Source organism: Lissotriton helveticus, chromosome 7, assembly GCF_964261635.1.
Source record: "Lissotriton helveticus chromosome 7, aLisHel1.1, whole genome shotgun sequence".
Lineage (NCBI taxonomy): Eukaryota > Metazoa > Chordata > Amphibia > Caudata > Salamandridae > Lissotriton > Lissotriton helveticus.
The window spans coordinates 742996875-743013850 of NC_136068.1; the positions used below are offsets into that span (position 1 = coordinate 742996875).

Genomic DNA, 16976 nt, shown 5'->3' on the forward strand with positions numbered 1-16976 from the left:
CAGTGTTGAAGAAAAGACCATGACACCTTATCGAAGGCCTTTTCAGCATCCAGGGTGATCGCGACCATCGGGGATTGGCAGTTGTTAGCCTTCTCTAGAATATGGCACAGAAGTCTGGTATTGTCATTTGACATCCTGTGTTTTAGGAAGCCAACTTGTGATGGGCTTATTAAGTTTGGAAGAACCGCGTTAAGGCGGTTTGCCAGGATCTTGGCATATATCTTGCAATCAAGATTTATCAAAGAGATGGGACGGTAGTTTTTGGTGTGGAGATGGTCTTTCCCTTCTTTAGGGATTACGATTATGGTGGCCTCACTCATTGATGCAGAGATACATCCACTGGATGCCGTAGAGTTGAGAACAGTTTGGAGCGTAGGGGTTAGTTGGTTCTCAAAGGTTTTATAAAAAGACGCAGTGAAGCCATCTGGGCCGGGGGCTTTGTTATTCTTTAGAGATTTGATGGCTGCTGTAATCTCTGTTCTACTGATGGTGGATCCTAATCGTAGTTTGTCAGTTTCTGCTAATTTAGGGAGATCGAGAGATTCGAGATAGTCGGTGCAAGCTGCTATGTCCAGCGGCTTGTCACTCTTGTAGAGCTCTTCATAGAAGGTTTTAAATGTATCTAGGATTTTAGCCTGATTGGTGTGGGTAATATTTGCGGAGTCTTTTATTGATGATATGGTCGACAGTTTTTGCTTATGTTTGAGATATGAAGCTAGTAATTTACCTGCTTTATTTCCTTCGCAAAGTCTCAAGGCTTTGAAGCGATTAATCCAAACGCCCGCTCTTTTGGCATTATATTCATATTTCTTTTTGGTGAGGAGGTCGAGGGGTGTGTGGTTTTGGGGGTTGGATTTGTGCTGGGCTTCTAGGGTTCTGATATCTACTTCGAGTTGTTCCAGGTTTTTGTTTAATTTCTTATTGGTTTTAGCTCTAATGTTTATAATGACTCCACGGATTGTGGCCTTAAGAGCATCCCAAAGAGTGTTAGGCGTGGTATTCGCGGTGTTGTTTAGGAGTAAATATTCCTCAATGGCGTCTGCTATCTTAAGTCTGTCCTCTGGACTGGTTAGGATTTCGTCATTAAAGCGCCATCTTCTAGGTGGGCGGATCGAGCGGGAGCCTGCAAGTTTGGTGTGAATACATGCATGGTCTGAAACCAGTTTTGGGGCAATGCCCGTTTCTTCAATCAGGTGTGCGAATGATGTGGATAGCAAGATAAAATCAATACGTGAATAGGAATTATGTGGAGCAGAGTAGAAGGTGTAGTCTCTCCCATCAGGGTTCTGGAGTCGCCAGGAGTCCTTAAGGCAGTAGCGCTCACAGAGGCGTAGAAGGGCCTCATGCGAACGTGAGGGTTGGAATGAGCATTTGGATTGTCTGTCTAATAAGGGGTCTAGGGGCAGGTTAAAGTCTCCTCCCACTATTAGTAAGTCATCTTGGGGGATATGTTCGATGGACCGAGAGACTGAGTCCCAGAACGCGGGATCATCGGAGTTGGGGCCGTATATATTCACTACATGAATGGGATCATCCTCTCTGCGCAGATGAGTCACTAATAACCTGCCTTCTGTGTCGTGAGTGTGTGATAGTAGTGACAGGTTGGCTTTTTTCGATAGCAGTGTGATTACTCCACCTTTCTTGTGTGGTGCAGGAGAGGACAGGACATGGGACGACCAGTGGACGTTAAGGAATCGTAAGTCATCTTCAGATAATTTGGTTTCCTGCAGAAGGACGATGTCCCCTTTTGTCTTTGCCAGATAATCGAACACTTTCCGCCTTTTCACCGGATGGTTAAGACCTTTGACATTTAGTGATATTACTATGAGATCGTCTTTGATCGAATTGGGGTTAGCCATCGGTGAAGTATTTTATCGCTGGGAGGAAAACTTGCGGCGAGATGTCAAAAAGGCGGATTGTTGTGACCAATTCGGGCACCCTGGTCCGGCAAGATCGGATACTTTTCAGTGCAGTTTTCATTAATATGAAGTAAAGGTTGGAGAGTTGGGAAGCATGCCTACCGCAGGGGGTGGGGAAACAATAAGGGATCAAACGGACTAGGTATGGTGGGATGTGCAAGGTATCTCTGTGAAAATTAAACATCATAGAAAACAGAATCTGATACAAAATGAAGAGGAGAATACTGAACCTCTGACACGTGACTGCTCTCTCATACACTCTCTTTTCCCCTTCCTCTAGGTGAACCCTCCCTCTCCCCCCTCCCACCTCCCCCCCCCAATACGTACGTAGGGAGTACGACGACAGTACCGTGCTACGCAAAACAGGAGTAACATCAACAGAATTGAATACATATCATCAATACATTCTATCAATCCCACTAAGAACGCCGTTGATTATTGTAACCAACAAATAAGTGACAACGAATAACTTTAGTTAAGTACAAGTAAACAGGTCGTAAAAGGCATCGCCCTAGTGTAACCAAGTAGGCAAAGAACTGTTTTAAGAACATGGAGCTAACAAGGATATACTCCCACGGTGTACCGGTTGGGACAACCTATCCCCATTAAGTGATAAGTAAGTGAGCAATTAGGTTCAAATTTGAAGATGCTACCTGGAAGTGAGCAGAATGTAATGTTGAACTCACTGCTCTAATTGCAATAAGCTGAACAAGGCAGTAATCATACAGAGTCGTAAACAGTCTCACATAACAAGAAGATGTTGTGATGGCCTTAGGGGTCAGTGCTACTAACTCACGGTACTGGGGTTTCGATGATCCTGGCAGGTTAAAGAGCCGATTAAAGTTCTACGGTGGAGGATCAACTCCAGGGATCTGCTACGGGACCTCTGGTAGAGTAATAAAAGATATTGGGTCTAGCTGGCTACGTCTTGTTGAGTCGGACAAGTAGTCTTCCTTTTGTTGGAAAGGCCGGTTGTTTGGTCCATTTCTTGAGTTGGGCATTCCTCGAGAAGGTGTGCCAGGTCTCTCGGGTCCGTGAAGAATCTCGGGCGACCGTTCAACATGATCCTGAACTTAGCCGGTCCTGCGAAAGAGAAGGTGATGTTCTTGGATCTAAGTTTGGGTCGGAGGTCCAGGAAACCTTTGCGCACATCCATCGTATCTTTAGAGAAATCCTGCGTGAAGATGATCTTGTGGCCTTCCCAAATAATGGAGTGGTTTTTCCTTGCATACTGGAGAATCTGTTCGGCGTGTTGAAATCTAAGCGGTTTGCAGATCATTGGTCTTGGACCTTTTGCATGATTGCTCGTGAAGGTAGGGATCCTATGTGCCCTGTCCAGTTCGAGGCCATGTTGGAACTCAGACTTGGTAATCATGGGGATCCATGACTCTAGAAAGGCCACGCAGGAGTCAGCATCTTTTTCCGCATTTTCCGGTATACCAAAAATTCTGACGTTGCCCCGTCTGTTACGGTCCTCCAACTCCGCGTTGTGGCGTCTGAGGGCGTCGGTGGTGTTTTCCAGGCGCTTTATTCTGGATGTTGACTGTCGCGACAGGTCCTCCACATCGCTAATCCGTTGTTCTGCGGCTCCCAGGCCTGAATTCAGAGCACTCATGTCGGCTCTAATCGCAGTTAGTTCAAGTTGCATCGAGTCAGTATTAGCTTTGGTTGATTTGGAAATATCCGTACGGTCTGACAGCTTCTTTAAAATCATCTCCATCGTGGCTGCCATGTCTGCTTTGCTTTTGATGGGTGAGTCGGAAATCAGAGGCTCTGGTTTCACTTTTTTGGGGTTGTTTCTGTCTTCTCTGTTAGCCATTGTGTTAGGGAAGTTTGGCACTATTCACCCCGCTGAAGATGTGTAGAAGGAGCTTAAGATAAGAGGACCATATATCAATTGCGATGGAGCAGTGAGCAGCGTCCCGTGTTGATGGACAGGAACCAGGCGCACAGGAACGAGGGCAGATTAACACGATCGTTGGCGCTGGTGTGTGATGGTTATGTGATCGTTATCAACCTCAACAGACAAGGAAAGAGCTAATAGAGCATCAATGCAGGGGACCGCCTCCACATGGCATTCACATCAACTCTCCAGCCACTATTCCCTAAGATGACATAGGTGAGAACACTTGCCTTCTGGGGTCATATGCTGGCAAATGCTGGCCGAGATATTGCTCCTGGCTTGATTTTCGCCGGGTTGTTAAGGATATCAGCCAATGCGTGCTCTCCCTGTGTTCAGTTGTATAGGTACTTGATTGGCAGAGAACCCTTCATTGTTGCCAAACATCAGTGTCCTAGTCAAAATTTGAGTAAGCGCTGGTAGATCGCTACAGCTCATGCCAGGAGAAGTGTCCTTTTATTTGCCTGCTCCCAAATCAGTCGGTGAAGGTGCTCGCGTAGCAGGAGGAGCCGCCATTTTAGGGTCAGGCAAGGCGCGCTGAATAAGTTACTGGTGCGGGCAGTTAGGCGGTAATCCTCACCATAAATGAGCAGAGTTATATGGCTGTGGATCGGTTCATGTTCCCTCCGCTGGTTCAGACCTGCCCTGCAGTAGTCGGGCGCGACGGTAATGCTTCCCGTCAGGCGAAGTCGTCATGACATCGAGGCGCCATTTTTACCTCATCCCGATGTCGGCGCGTGGAAGGGTGAAAAAAGCAGCGCAAGTCCGCAATTGCAGGTCGGACAGCCCCGTTCAGGGAACCGGAGTGTGCCCCATGCCTTTAGGCATTGAAATCCGTGAACAGCAGGTGTAGCGCGACCCAGTTATGGTGCGAAAGGGATCGAGATCGCTCTCCTGTAGAGCGGAGCTCCAGGTTAGGCGGCCATTCCCACTGCCGTCCAAGCCACGCCCCCAAAGCATCTTATTTCTAATCAAATTAATTGATCCATTGAAAGAAGATGTACCTGCCTCAATAAGTGTGGGACCATGTAATGACGTTAGACATACTTCAAACTACATTCGCTTTGCACCTAAAGATTTTGTCCATTTGATGTGTATCATTTTAAAATACAATTCTGAAATAATGCATTTTTTAGATTTTCCTTGCCCGACCACGCAACCTGTCAGTTTATTCATATTCTCTTGTTTTCCATCTGGGAAACGATGTGAGTTTCTGAGCAGCATAAAACCCTACACTGAAGGAAATAGCAAAGAAGGAGTAATGTTAAGTGATTAACAACAAGAAACGGAGGCAACTATAATTGCACTTATCACTTTTAGTGGATTTTACAAAGTAAAGAACAAATGGTGCATGAGTCTGGAAGACCAGTCACTTAATCTTCTGCAAAGGAGCAAACCTAGATAAGTTAATTCAAAAGAGCACCCATCAACCATCAAAAGAAATCTAAAAGTAAATGGAGTACAATTGTATAGTTATGCACTCAACTGGATAACAGTGCACATAATCATGTTTTTTTAAAGTGGTTTCTTTATTCACAATCTAATTTGTTTTAAAGTGGTTTCTTTATTCACAATCTAATTTGTTTAAACCTTTTCTTCTCTTAAATTTATACGTAGCCAACACAGTTCGTCCCTAAACAGAGACTTCTTCAGTGCTACAAGACAGATAATAAATACAAAATCTAAAATCATTCTACAAATTCTTTAAACAAAAACACAAACAGCTCACTTATAGTGCATATATTATCAGGTTACAAAGAAAAACAATAAAATGCTTTATAATGTCAAAACAATCTAGTTCCTGCCCTACAATTCACTGTACACAATGCGTATTCCTCTGAGTTAATTTGACCCAAGTTCAAGATAGTTATAATTATCATGAGGCTACTAAAACAAACACATAGCTTCAAAGTTATTACAGCACACAGTTCAGAAGGAAGGGCAATGCATATCCCCAGATCATGTCTAACGGAGCAAGCCTTTGTTATTAATTAAAGCAGGATTTCGCAAAAAAAGCATCTATTGCTCAAGCCTAAGGACTCTCCTCTCTCATTTGCATATTATTGCGTTATTTATACATGATTTAGATCCAACAGTTTAAGAGATATACATGGGGCAGTTGTGAACTTGAAGTGGTATATTATAAAGGTTTTTGGAAATTGCTACAAATAGACCTTGAAGAGGTAGTTATATTTGTGTAGGCAGGAAACCACAAAATGCTTACTTGTATCGCAAAATGATGCCAAAGAAATATAGGTAAATGTCATGGCTCTACAAAAGCAATCCATCTACGGCTTCAGCCCCCTACCAACTAACTTCTTCAATGATCTTGGCCCAGTACCTTCATCTAATCATGTGAAGAATCTTGGGGTGAAATTGGACCAAAAGCTGACCTTGAAGGAGCACACCAACCACATTGCAGGATTGTGCTTTCACACTATTGGCCTGCTTAGACGTGTCTTTCCGTATCTCCCTGCCTCTTACAGGAAGACACTTGTGCAGGCATTAGTGACCAGCCGTCTGGACTACTGCAACGGCCTGCTGACGTTAGCAAACGCTGACGCAGTAGGTCGCTTGCAGGTGGTCCAGAACACGGCAGCAAGACTGGTTATGGGTGCACCAGCTAGGACCCCCTCTAAACCCTTGCTGAGGGAGCTGCATTGGCTCCCAATAAGACAGCGCATCGATTTTAAGATCTGCTGCACGGTCCATAGATGCATCTATGGCATAGGTCCTAAATACCTGTCTCAATCTTTGGTGCCATATCAGCCTAGTAGGTCCCTTCGCTCAAGCAGTCAAGCCTTGCTAAAACCGCCGTCCACAAAGAAGTCCAGACAAGGAGACCGGGCCTTCTCCTCAGTCGGACCTGCCTTATGGAACAGACTGCCCCTTGATGCCAGAACAACCACCAACTACCTATCCTTTAGGAAAATACTAAAAACCATCCTTTATCAAGAAGCATTTTTGCCCAACTAATTTAACTTCCCCTACCTACTGGCTGAGATTCCTATTGCTGGCACAGCGCGGAGATACCCTTACGGGATTGATTCTTGCGCTATAGAAGAAATTAAAATAAAAAATAAAAATGAAATTAAATCTTCTCTACTATGTCACTGGACTAGGATTGTGAATGCTTCCCTACTTCAAGGGTTTCACCAGGCTGCCTAAAACCAGGGCAGGTAACCTACATACAAAAACAAAGCCCACAGCAAGCCACAAAATCCCAGATAATTTCCGTCCAATCTCCACCATTCCCTTGCTGTCAAAGCTCCTGGAGAAATGTGCCCATACCAAACTTTGCAACCGCTTAGCTCAATTCCACCGTATTGACCAATTCCAGTCCGACTTCCATCAGGGCCACAGCACGGAAACAGTACTTACACACACGGTCGATGACACACTCAGATTACTAGATCAAAACAAATCTTGCCTCCTAATCCTTCTAGACCCATCCTCAGCCTTCAGTATGGTCAAACACGAAAGCCTCAAATTGGTTGGCCTCATTCCTAAACGACAGAACTCAAAGAATCAAGGTTAACTAATCCCAGTCTTCACCACTCCGGTCACTTTGGGGGTCCACCGAATCACCTACTCTCTTAACCGAAATTTTCCAACGTACAATACCACATGTATGCAGAAGATACCCAACTATACGTAAAAATATCCTCCACTGATATCCGATTACTCAACACAACTTTGCAACAAAAAACAAAAAAAACTGGCTGACCAGAAACCACCTCACACTCAGCTTGCTCAAAACTGAATTCCTCCCAATTGACCCACAAAAAGATCCCTCAACATTGAAGATTGAATGAAACATTTAACTGCCTACCACACAAATTCCACAAAATCAATGGGAATAACGCTCAAAATAATCCCACCATGCAGGAACACATCGGCTCAGCCACCAGAGGAGTAAACTTACAAATGAACATTCTAAGAAAACTTAAACCCTTCCTCCCCTACAACGACCTCAAAAATCAGCATTGCAAGCTCCAGTGACCCCCAGATTAGACTATGGGAGTTCAAACCTATGTGGTTTGCGGAGATATAAATTGGTTCCTCGAAGGCCATCCTTCAACTCGGCTGTAAGGCTCCTCATTTGATCCAAAAGGAACATCCAAATCACTCCGGAAAGGAAGCCACTAAACTGGCTTCCTTATGAGGCAAGAATACAGATGAAAATTGCTTGCATGACACAAAGCCTTGCACTTCAATACGCCTAAGTACCTAGCTGATAAACTAGAATTGTCAGGTGGTGGCAGATTGTCAAGAAGCACACCGCCATATATTGAAACCACAAAAATGTTGGAAAAAGAACCTACAACCGTTCTTTCTCCGGATTAGCACCTAGATTCTGTAACTCCTTGCGCCCCTTGAAGTGTTTGTGAACCCTCCAAGCACATCCTTCAAAAAAGAAGTCAAACAGTTTTTAATTAACAAAACTATACACTCATTTATCCAGGTACTGATCTGACGCAGTACCCAAACCAGAGTTTGCACTCACCGCTACGCCCCAGTGTTTGATTCACTCCTTCTCCTGATTTGTAATGAGTACTGTGAGAAAGTGGCTCTATATATACACTGGACAATAAGGCAGTACAGTGTGTATAGAGACCACAAACCCCAAAAGTATAACAGAGGTTAAAGACAGGGTTGACCTTACTCTCAAAAGTGGTAGCTCGGTCGAGCAGTAAGGCAGTACCAGAGGACAGTGTAAAGCATTTGTTGTACACATTAAGTCAGCAAAAGGTTTCACACACCTCAAGAACTGAACTCCAGGCCAATTGTTAATATATCCTCAGATATAGTTGTTTTATTTTTAGAACCAACAGTTATAAAAAGATACTTTGAGATACAAGTACTCTCATGTAAATACTTTGCACACAATGATTACAGGATAGCTAATAAGCAATACAGTTCTGAAACACACTAGCATAGAGCTCAATGGGTTTTTCATAGGAAAGTACAGTTGATTACTTTATGGATTACTTTGGTAGTTTCAGGACTAGATCTTAGATACAGTCCTGGGGTCTAAACTGAAACCAGATTAGCAAAAACCTTTTAGTTACTGTGATGAATTTTCCTGAACATAAAGCGGTTTTAAAAGTTCACACTTAGAAACTTTTCAAGATGATTCTGACAATGTTATCCAATGGGTGGAAATTCAGGTTACAGGTAATGTAAGATCGCGTTACTTTTGTAAACCAGCACTAGTCTCCTAGGGCCAGCACTGGGGGCTTAACTCAAAACAGGTAGGTAATTGCGTTTCAGTATTTCGTACGATTTTTAAAGAATATTTGCAGTTTTCAAAAGTAGACAGAAGAAATTTCATAGAAAAGCAGACAATGGGTTCCTATGGAGAAAATACAGGTTACTAGTAAACCTGCTAGGGATTACTTTTGCGGTTCAGTACTGGGCTGAAAGGTACAGTACTGGCTTCTCCCCTGATCACAGGTGAGTATTTTCGAATTCCGGTTTTGGCTGATTTTATAGGAACATTTTCAGTTTTCAAAACTTCACACTTAGAAAATGTTCGAGTCAAAATGGGTCAATGTTATCCAATGGCAGGTAAGTGAATTGCCAGTTTCCAGGTGAGTACTTGATTGGTAAAGTTAGGGTTCTGGGTGTAGACATAGGGGTCCCCCAGGGTCAGGTGAGTACAGTTAGTTCAGTCCCAGCGGCACAGGGGCTGCCGGGTGCAGAGTTAGGTAGCGGCACAGGGGCGGCCGGGTGCAGAGTTAGGTAGGCCCAATGTTATCCAATGAGGGAAAGGGGGCCTTCGGTTGGTGGCTGCTGGCTAGCAGGCCACACGGCTCTGGGATCTGGGCTCCTGGTCACTTGCTCTGGGCAAAGGGGGGGGGGGGGGGAGTAGGAAAGGGCAAAGAGGTCGCAGCCAGCGGCACTCGGGCAGCTGGGTGCAGGGTTCTTTTGAGCAGTCAGGCGCTCAATGTTATCCAATGAGGATCTTGAAAAAGGAACAAAGGCTGAAGGCTCGGGGACGGTGACTCTCCAGGGGCGACCAGCACTTCAAGAGGTAAGTTGGGATCTTAGAGCACAGGTAGGTACCCCAAAGGGAGGCACAGGTAGCCGCGGGGCACCGGGTGCAGGGGTGTCTTTGGGGGTCGGAAAAGCTTACCCTCGGCTGGTCGCGGTTGGGGTGGCCCCTGGTTCTGAGTATGCAGGTGTCGTCTGGTTCGTCGAGGAGGGTCTTTGGGCACTGGACTTCGGGTCCCAGTCGCCGGGGGGGGGCGTCCTTGTGGTCTTGGTTCGGGTTGGTCCGGCCCGGGCTCGGCTGGTGCAGAGTGGGCTGGTCAGGAGCTTCCTGGTGGGTACCAGGTGGGTTGTTGCAACAGAGCCTCTGCTGATGGGAGTCCCAATCTTCTAGAGGGTCAAGGCAGGCAGGTCCTCTGGGTGTCCCAAGGTTGCGGTCCGTGGAGGTCGCCGGGATTAGGCAGGAGCAGGTTCCACGATCAACAGGCCGGTAGGGCTGGGGCCAAGTCAGTTGTTGTTGTCCTGTTAGCAGCTACGCGGCGGGTCTTCTTCCTGGTCTTCTTTCGGTATCGGGATCGGAGGAAGGAAGGTTCAGGGAGCCCCTAAATACTAAATTTAGGGGCGTTACAGGTAGGGCAAGGGCAGGGACCAATGGGTCCCTGTCCTGGGGTGAGTACACCCCATAGCCTGCTCCTCTCCTGTGGGAGGGGGGCAGAGCCTAGCTGGGATTGGGCAGGACTCCCCATCTACAAGATGGCCGGAGCCCGGGGTCGTGCTTCATCTCGCCTCCTCCACCTGAGGGGTGGAGTTGGCACAGGTTGGCACACCCCCCTTACGGACGTAGTTTTTCCCGCCAGTCTTCCCGCCAGATTGGGGGTAGGACTGGTGGGGGGCTGGTTGCTGGGTACAGCAAATGGTGTGGAGAAGCTCACAGAGGCGGTAAAACGCCTATGAAGCTTCCCCCTGTCCATCCTGGGGGAGGAGACATATCACCTCGCCGAGAATGTGCTTTGTTGCAGACCCAGGAGAGCGGGGGGCTCTCCACCCAGGGGTCCAGCAACTTGTCTGCTGGATGGCAGCCTCGGCAGCCACTCAGCCCAAATGTGGATTGTAGGTTTGGGGAGCATCTCTGAGATGCCCTCTCGTGCATGTTACATTAAATCCCATACTGGCATCAGAGCGGGTTTAATGTCCTGATAAGTTGGATACCAAACTTGTCAGTCTTCAGTGTAGCCATTATGGTGCTGTGGAGTTCGTAATGACAACCTCCCAGCACTATATACTCTTAATGGCATCACTGCACTTACAGTGCCCAGGAATGGCCCTGGGTACCCTCACCTCTGGCATAGGGCACCCAGCTAGAGGGGTGACTGAGGTATGCCAGGGCAGTGGGTTCTGTGGGCATGGCACACAGGGATGTGTGCCATGTCGACTCTTGTTTTAGTTCTGTACTTAGGCACTCAGCATGCAAAGGCAGTGTGTGGGTACCAGGGTACAGGGGCCCTGAGGGTGGCACAATCAGTGCTGCAGCCCTCAGGGGTCTTCTCTGGTCACCATGCCCTGGGTACCTAGGGTACCATTTACTAGGGGCCGACAGGGGGCCAGAGATGACAATTGGGTATTTTGCTTCAGCATAGTTTTTAGGGAAGGATCACAGGACCTGGGTACCTGATTGGCAGGGACCCAGGGCACACTCAGTCAAAGCACATCAGCAGTTCAGAAAAAAAAGTGGGGGCATACCAAGGCAAGAAAGATGGCACTTTCTCACAAAGTACTGACCGCATTTATGTTCCTTGGTTGTCTAGTTTTTTACTTGCATTTACGCTTCTAGGTTATCCTGTTTTCTACTTGCTGTAATATTTGTAAAGCGCTCTAATAATCTTTCAGGGTCAAGATTGCAGTACATAAAGCTTTATAAATGAAAACATAATAGGGAACCAATAGTTCTGCAAGGCCTTTTGTGATTTCCTGCCTTCATGCACATAACTACCTCTACAAGATATATTGGTAGCAATTTCAAAATATCTTTACACCATAACTTAGAATTCACAACTGCTCAATGCATCTCTCTTAAAAACCGTCCCGTCTAAATTGTGTATAAATAACCTCATAATAAGCAAAAAGGGGAGGAGAGTCCTTTAAGGCCGGAGTGAAAGACGCTGTTTTTTGCAAAATCACGCTTGTAAATGTATTTGAGCTTGTAAAGCGCTTTAATTAAATGACAAATATGCATTGCCCTTCCTTCTTAACTATGTGCTATTTGAACTTTAAAGATACAAGTGTTTGTTTTAGTAGACTCATGAGAATAACGTTGTTGAACTTGGGTCAAATGAAATCAGAGGAATATGCATTGTGCACAGTGATTAGGTCATTGTAGAATATGAACTAGATTGTATTGACATGAACTAGATTGTTTTTACATTATATTAGCATATTATTTTATTTCTTTGTAACCTGTAAATATATGCGCAATAAATACGCTGTTAGGATTTTCTTTTTAACGAATTTGTATATGGTTTTAAAATGTGTAGGTATTATTTAGGTCTTGTAGCCCTGAAGAAGTCTCTGCTTAGGGATGAAACGCGTAGGGTATGTATGAACTAGATTGTTTTTACATTATATTAGCATATTATTTTATTTCTTTGTAACCTGTAAATATATGCGCAATAAATACGCTGTTAGGATTTTCTTTTTAACGAATTTGTATATGGTTTTAAAATGTGTAGGTATTATTTAGGTCTTGTAGCCCTGAAGAAGTCTCTGCTTAGGGATGAAACGCGTAGGGTATGTCAAAATTCAGAAAATAAAAGTATTCAAAAAATAAGATAATGAATAAAGAATACCACTTTTAAGAAACACTGTGATGGAGTCTGAGCACTATGTTATCCAATAGTGTGCATAACAATAAAATTGTACTCAATTCACTCTTACATTTCTTATGAAGGAGTAATGTTAGGCTGCTATCATATCTCCATTCCTTTCCTCCCAACCTATACGATGGCACCGATAAAACGGAACATCCAGCTGGCTATCTGGCAAGGGAAAAGCTTTTTAACTAAGAACAAAATGGAAATAAACCAAGCTACATTCCACAATACTCCTCTCTGTCCTCCAGATTCTCTAGACCAGTGGTTCCCAAACTGTGCGCTGCGGCACCCTAGTGCGCCACCCAAACCAGCCAAGGGCGCCGCGGTCACAGATGCTGATAATCCATTCTGAATTACACAAACCTCTGGAATGCAGGACGGGAGAGCAGTGCCTGGTGACCACTAGGTGGTGCGCTTGCTGCCTCGTAGTGTAATAATTTATTATAAGTGAAAAAACATACAGTAACAGACATTGCCCTCGTTGAAAGTGTTTTCACTGTGTTTAAGCATCTGATGAACAATCCCCAGCGAGGACAGGAAAATGTTGATATTTTGTATGAGCACAAGCCACTGGAATTGGCATCTCGTCTCAGAAGACGTTCCCAAGTCGATGGCACAAGGACATTAAGATTGACTGTATTTTCAAAAAAGAATTGTGGTCCACAGTGTCCAATGCCCACAGTGATGGCTATTCTCATTTATGTTCATTTTTTCCCAGTATTTATGAAGAACAAATGATTGGGGCTGCATAGCCCCCTCGTTACCAAGTGATACCTTCATTATTTGACTTTGTTAACACTAAATCCTGTGTAATTCCAAACTGGTCGCTCCTTCAGGACAACAGAAGCATCTTAATTTCCTTACAGCACTGCCGTATATTTGCCCATCATTGATAACACTGAGGAACACACCGGATGTTGCCCTTTTTCATTAAAGAGGTGTAGAGGGGTTTTGTCTAAAATATATCTTATCACATCAAGATTAATCCGAAAGCAGCTGGAGTACTGCCTCGTAACAAGAGGTTCAGTACTTTTGCATAACAACAGTTTTCACCAGTATGCTTGTCCGTATTTGTGGACGGCTTTTTCTAATGCTGGAGCCACATCCAGGGCTTTGTCCACACTATCCGTCCTGGCTTTTTGCTCTGCCTTTCAGTTGAGGCATTTTGAATACTTTAATGGGTTTTCCAATGCCTTCACTGCAGCCTACTCCCATTGCAAATGTGCTGACTTTTAGTACATTATTTGATGTATGAGTCAGTACAGCGAAAGACTTGCAGAAGTGAAGCATACAAATAACTGACCTGCAGCAACGGAATACAGAGGTTCAGAGTCCTTGTGAAAGGATGTTTTTTTTCATATCCATACTGTGGCAATTGCTGCTGTTTTGTTGCTAATTACAGTGGTTTGTATATAGTCAGACAGTATTTAATAGCACTAACTTTCTTAATTGGAAGTATAGCACCAGCAGTACTCTGAATGCCTTAGCATTCTTTTAATTGGTTTTATTACATGAATCCATGGCTACAAAAATAAGCTTCGTCTTTCTTGACACAAATAGCTTTACTGGAATTGCAGTGGACACGTGGAAGCCATCTGAGTGGACTTCATGTCCAAATGAACCACAGTGGTAGGCTACTGACCTGTCATAATGTGAAAGGAAAATCACAAAGCGAATAAGGCTATCCATTGCAATTCCTCATTGTATTCTATGAGGATCAGTAACAGATGTAAAGAACTATAACCCCAGTGCTTCCCAAAGTGTGCGCCACAGCACCCCTCGATTCGGCTGGATGTGTTCAGCTTCAGTACGATCGCACATGAACAGCAAACAGATGCATTCACTACATGGCCAGAGGGCGCGCAAATATTGTGGAAAGAGCAGACATATTGTTGCATTGCACGCACTATTCTCCCTACCTTCATCCCAATTATTTTCAGGGATTCAAATGGATGCACTACGGAGGCCCGGGTTACTTACACACACACAAAAAAAAAAAAAGTATTGTAATGGGGCGCCGCGGCCAATGGCCAATTGGTCAAGGGAGGAGTAGGTCAAAAAAGTTTGGGAACCATTGCTCTAGAGTCTAGACACTAACGCAGTCAGAAATTAAGGAACAGTCAGAGCATCCAACATGTACGTGCAGCTTTTCGAAATCTAATGGTTCCTGCTCTTATTTGAAAATCATGACATGGACTGGCTCAAGACACCACCAATAGTCATTCTTTAATTTTGTTCGCCAAATACAAGAGGTACCTCATCATAAGATGCACATTAAATACGGACCTGGCTCAGTTTACAGGGCACAACTACAATAAAATACATGATGATGTTGACACCACATGAAGTACAACATTTGACAAAATTACATTAGTGTTCCGTTGTATGGATATAGAGGAGAAGAAAAGTTAGCACCACAAAATAAAGCAATCCAAGATACGGGTGCTGTACAAACCAATCCTAGAGTTGGTTTTGCAATGAAAGCGACTTATTTGTACAATAAATGGATGTTAAGCTTCATTGATGAATGTGTCCGTCTGTAACAAAACTGGCACGCATGTAAAGCGCACTGATACCCAATGTCTTGGGTCTAGTTCGCGCTATATAAAACTTTAGAAAAAAATGCAAATCTGGATATGAACAGGATTTTATGTAAAACACACGCCTGAAAAACATCTCTTGACAGCGCGCTTCCTCATACCTATTTAAAACAAAGTATAATAAAACAGATTTTTAAAAAAGTTCTAATTGGGTCAGACGCCCCATTTGAATCACTGATTCTTCTAAAATCAGTTAAAGACACGTGACACGTTCAGACACAGTATGGACCCGATGCCTACAGACGTCCACCGTAACCAAAGACGTTACCTAAACAAACTAATTCCCCGGGCACAGTTTATGTGGGGGAAGGAATTTGCAACTATTTCGGCTCATTTTCAGGCGGGGTCGGAATGAAATTATTTCTGTGTATGATTAAAACTCAGCAGTCGAGCTAATAATCGATTTTTGCACAAAGTTATTTCAGAGTTTAGGGGGTTACAAGACTAGATAGCGAATGTAAAAAACGTTCCGTTAAGTTGCAAATCTGCCCTTTTGGCAGTATATGCATTCCTTAGGGTTTTGTACCTATCTGTCTGGGTGCACTGATGTATCAAACTGGATGACGGAAGTTGATGTGTCCTGTCACTCCGAACGTAGGGGGCACTGGCGGAGCAGCGAGCTGTCGCTTTGTCATTGTGTGCATTTAATTGGGAGGGGTCACTAAAAGTATCAGGTGAAGTGGTAGGGATGCTGGACCAGCTGTGTGAGTACGGGCTAAATGGAGACATGTCACTGAGAAGAGTAGATTAGGGGCAGTTTGTTGCTGGTGATCTAATACCGAGATGGCACAGATGGGCTATCAGTCTGTGGGCAAGCACCCTATGTTCCGAGAAGAGTGAGCTGGTAAACAGTGTGCTGAATATGTTTATTACGACTTTATTTATATAGCGCACTTCCACCACAAAAAGGGTCCTTGCCTCTAGCTGACGAGCTAATGGTTAAGAGCAAGCGTGTTAATGTCGATAGGTGTGTGCGCTGCTGGTGATAGGAGTGTGCTGCTGCTGCTGCTATCTGGCAAAGCAGTTTGTGCGCCAGTGATCGGCAGTGAACCTGCTCGTGATTCCTGGTCCATGTGCTGATGCACGTCCATGGCACGTGCTGGCAGATGGATGACTGGGTATACTGTCGTAAGAATATAAATACCGGTGGGAAGCATAGAAGGCCTCAATGTGCCGCCCCTGTTTTGGCACTGTAACCTGGAGTGCCGTGGCGCAGACAGTTTGAGAGACTATGGGCAGAGACACCGAAACCGCTGCAACACTCTCCTTTCTCTCACACTGAGGCCTCCTTAGCTAGCGTGGCCCCAATTCGTTCTGTGGGAGTCAATAGGACATGGTCGGGTACTCACGGCGTGCAGCGATCGCTGTACTCGTTAGCCACAGTCTCGATGCCGCCAGCTCGGGCCACTGCAATATAGCAGCTCTGGAAGCCCACGTCGATGCCCACCACGGACATGGTGCACGCAGTTCAAGCGCCGCTCTGTCTGTACTCGCGGGTGGCGCTGAGCGCAGAAGCCGGGCTGCCTCACAGAGAATGGAGGCTATCTCAGGCTCCGCCGGGTAATAAGGAAAGACCGGCAGCCGAGAGCAAAATCTCGAAAATTCTCGTCCCTCTCACAGTGTGTGGGCGGAGGGAAGGAGCGCGAGCCGCTCGCGAGATCTTTGACGTCACAATCTACATCCGCCTGAAGCTAGG

General features: G+C 45.1%; 1 protein-coding gene across 1 annotated transcript in view; it reads right to left on the reverse strand.

The window, feature by feature from the left end:
- Window positions 1–16944, reverse strand: part of HSPA4 (heat shock protein family A (Hsp70) member 4) — a 424381-nt gene extending 407437 nt beyond the window's left edge. Inside the window, exon 1 of the mRNA XM_078653080.1 lies at window positions 16630–16944. Within this exon, the coding sequence (XP_078509206.1) occupies window positions 16630–16736 (107 nt within the window). The 5' untranslated portion in view covers window positions 16737–16944. The remainder of the gene's footprint in view (window positions 1–16629) is intronic.
- Between the last annotated feature and the right edge of the window lie 32 nt (window positions 16945–16976).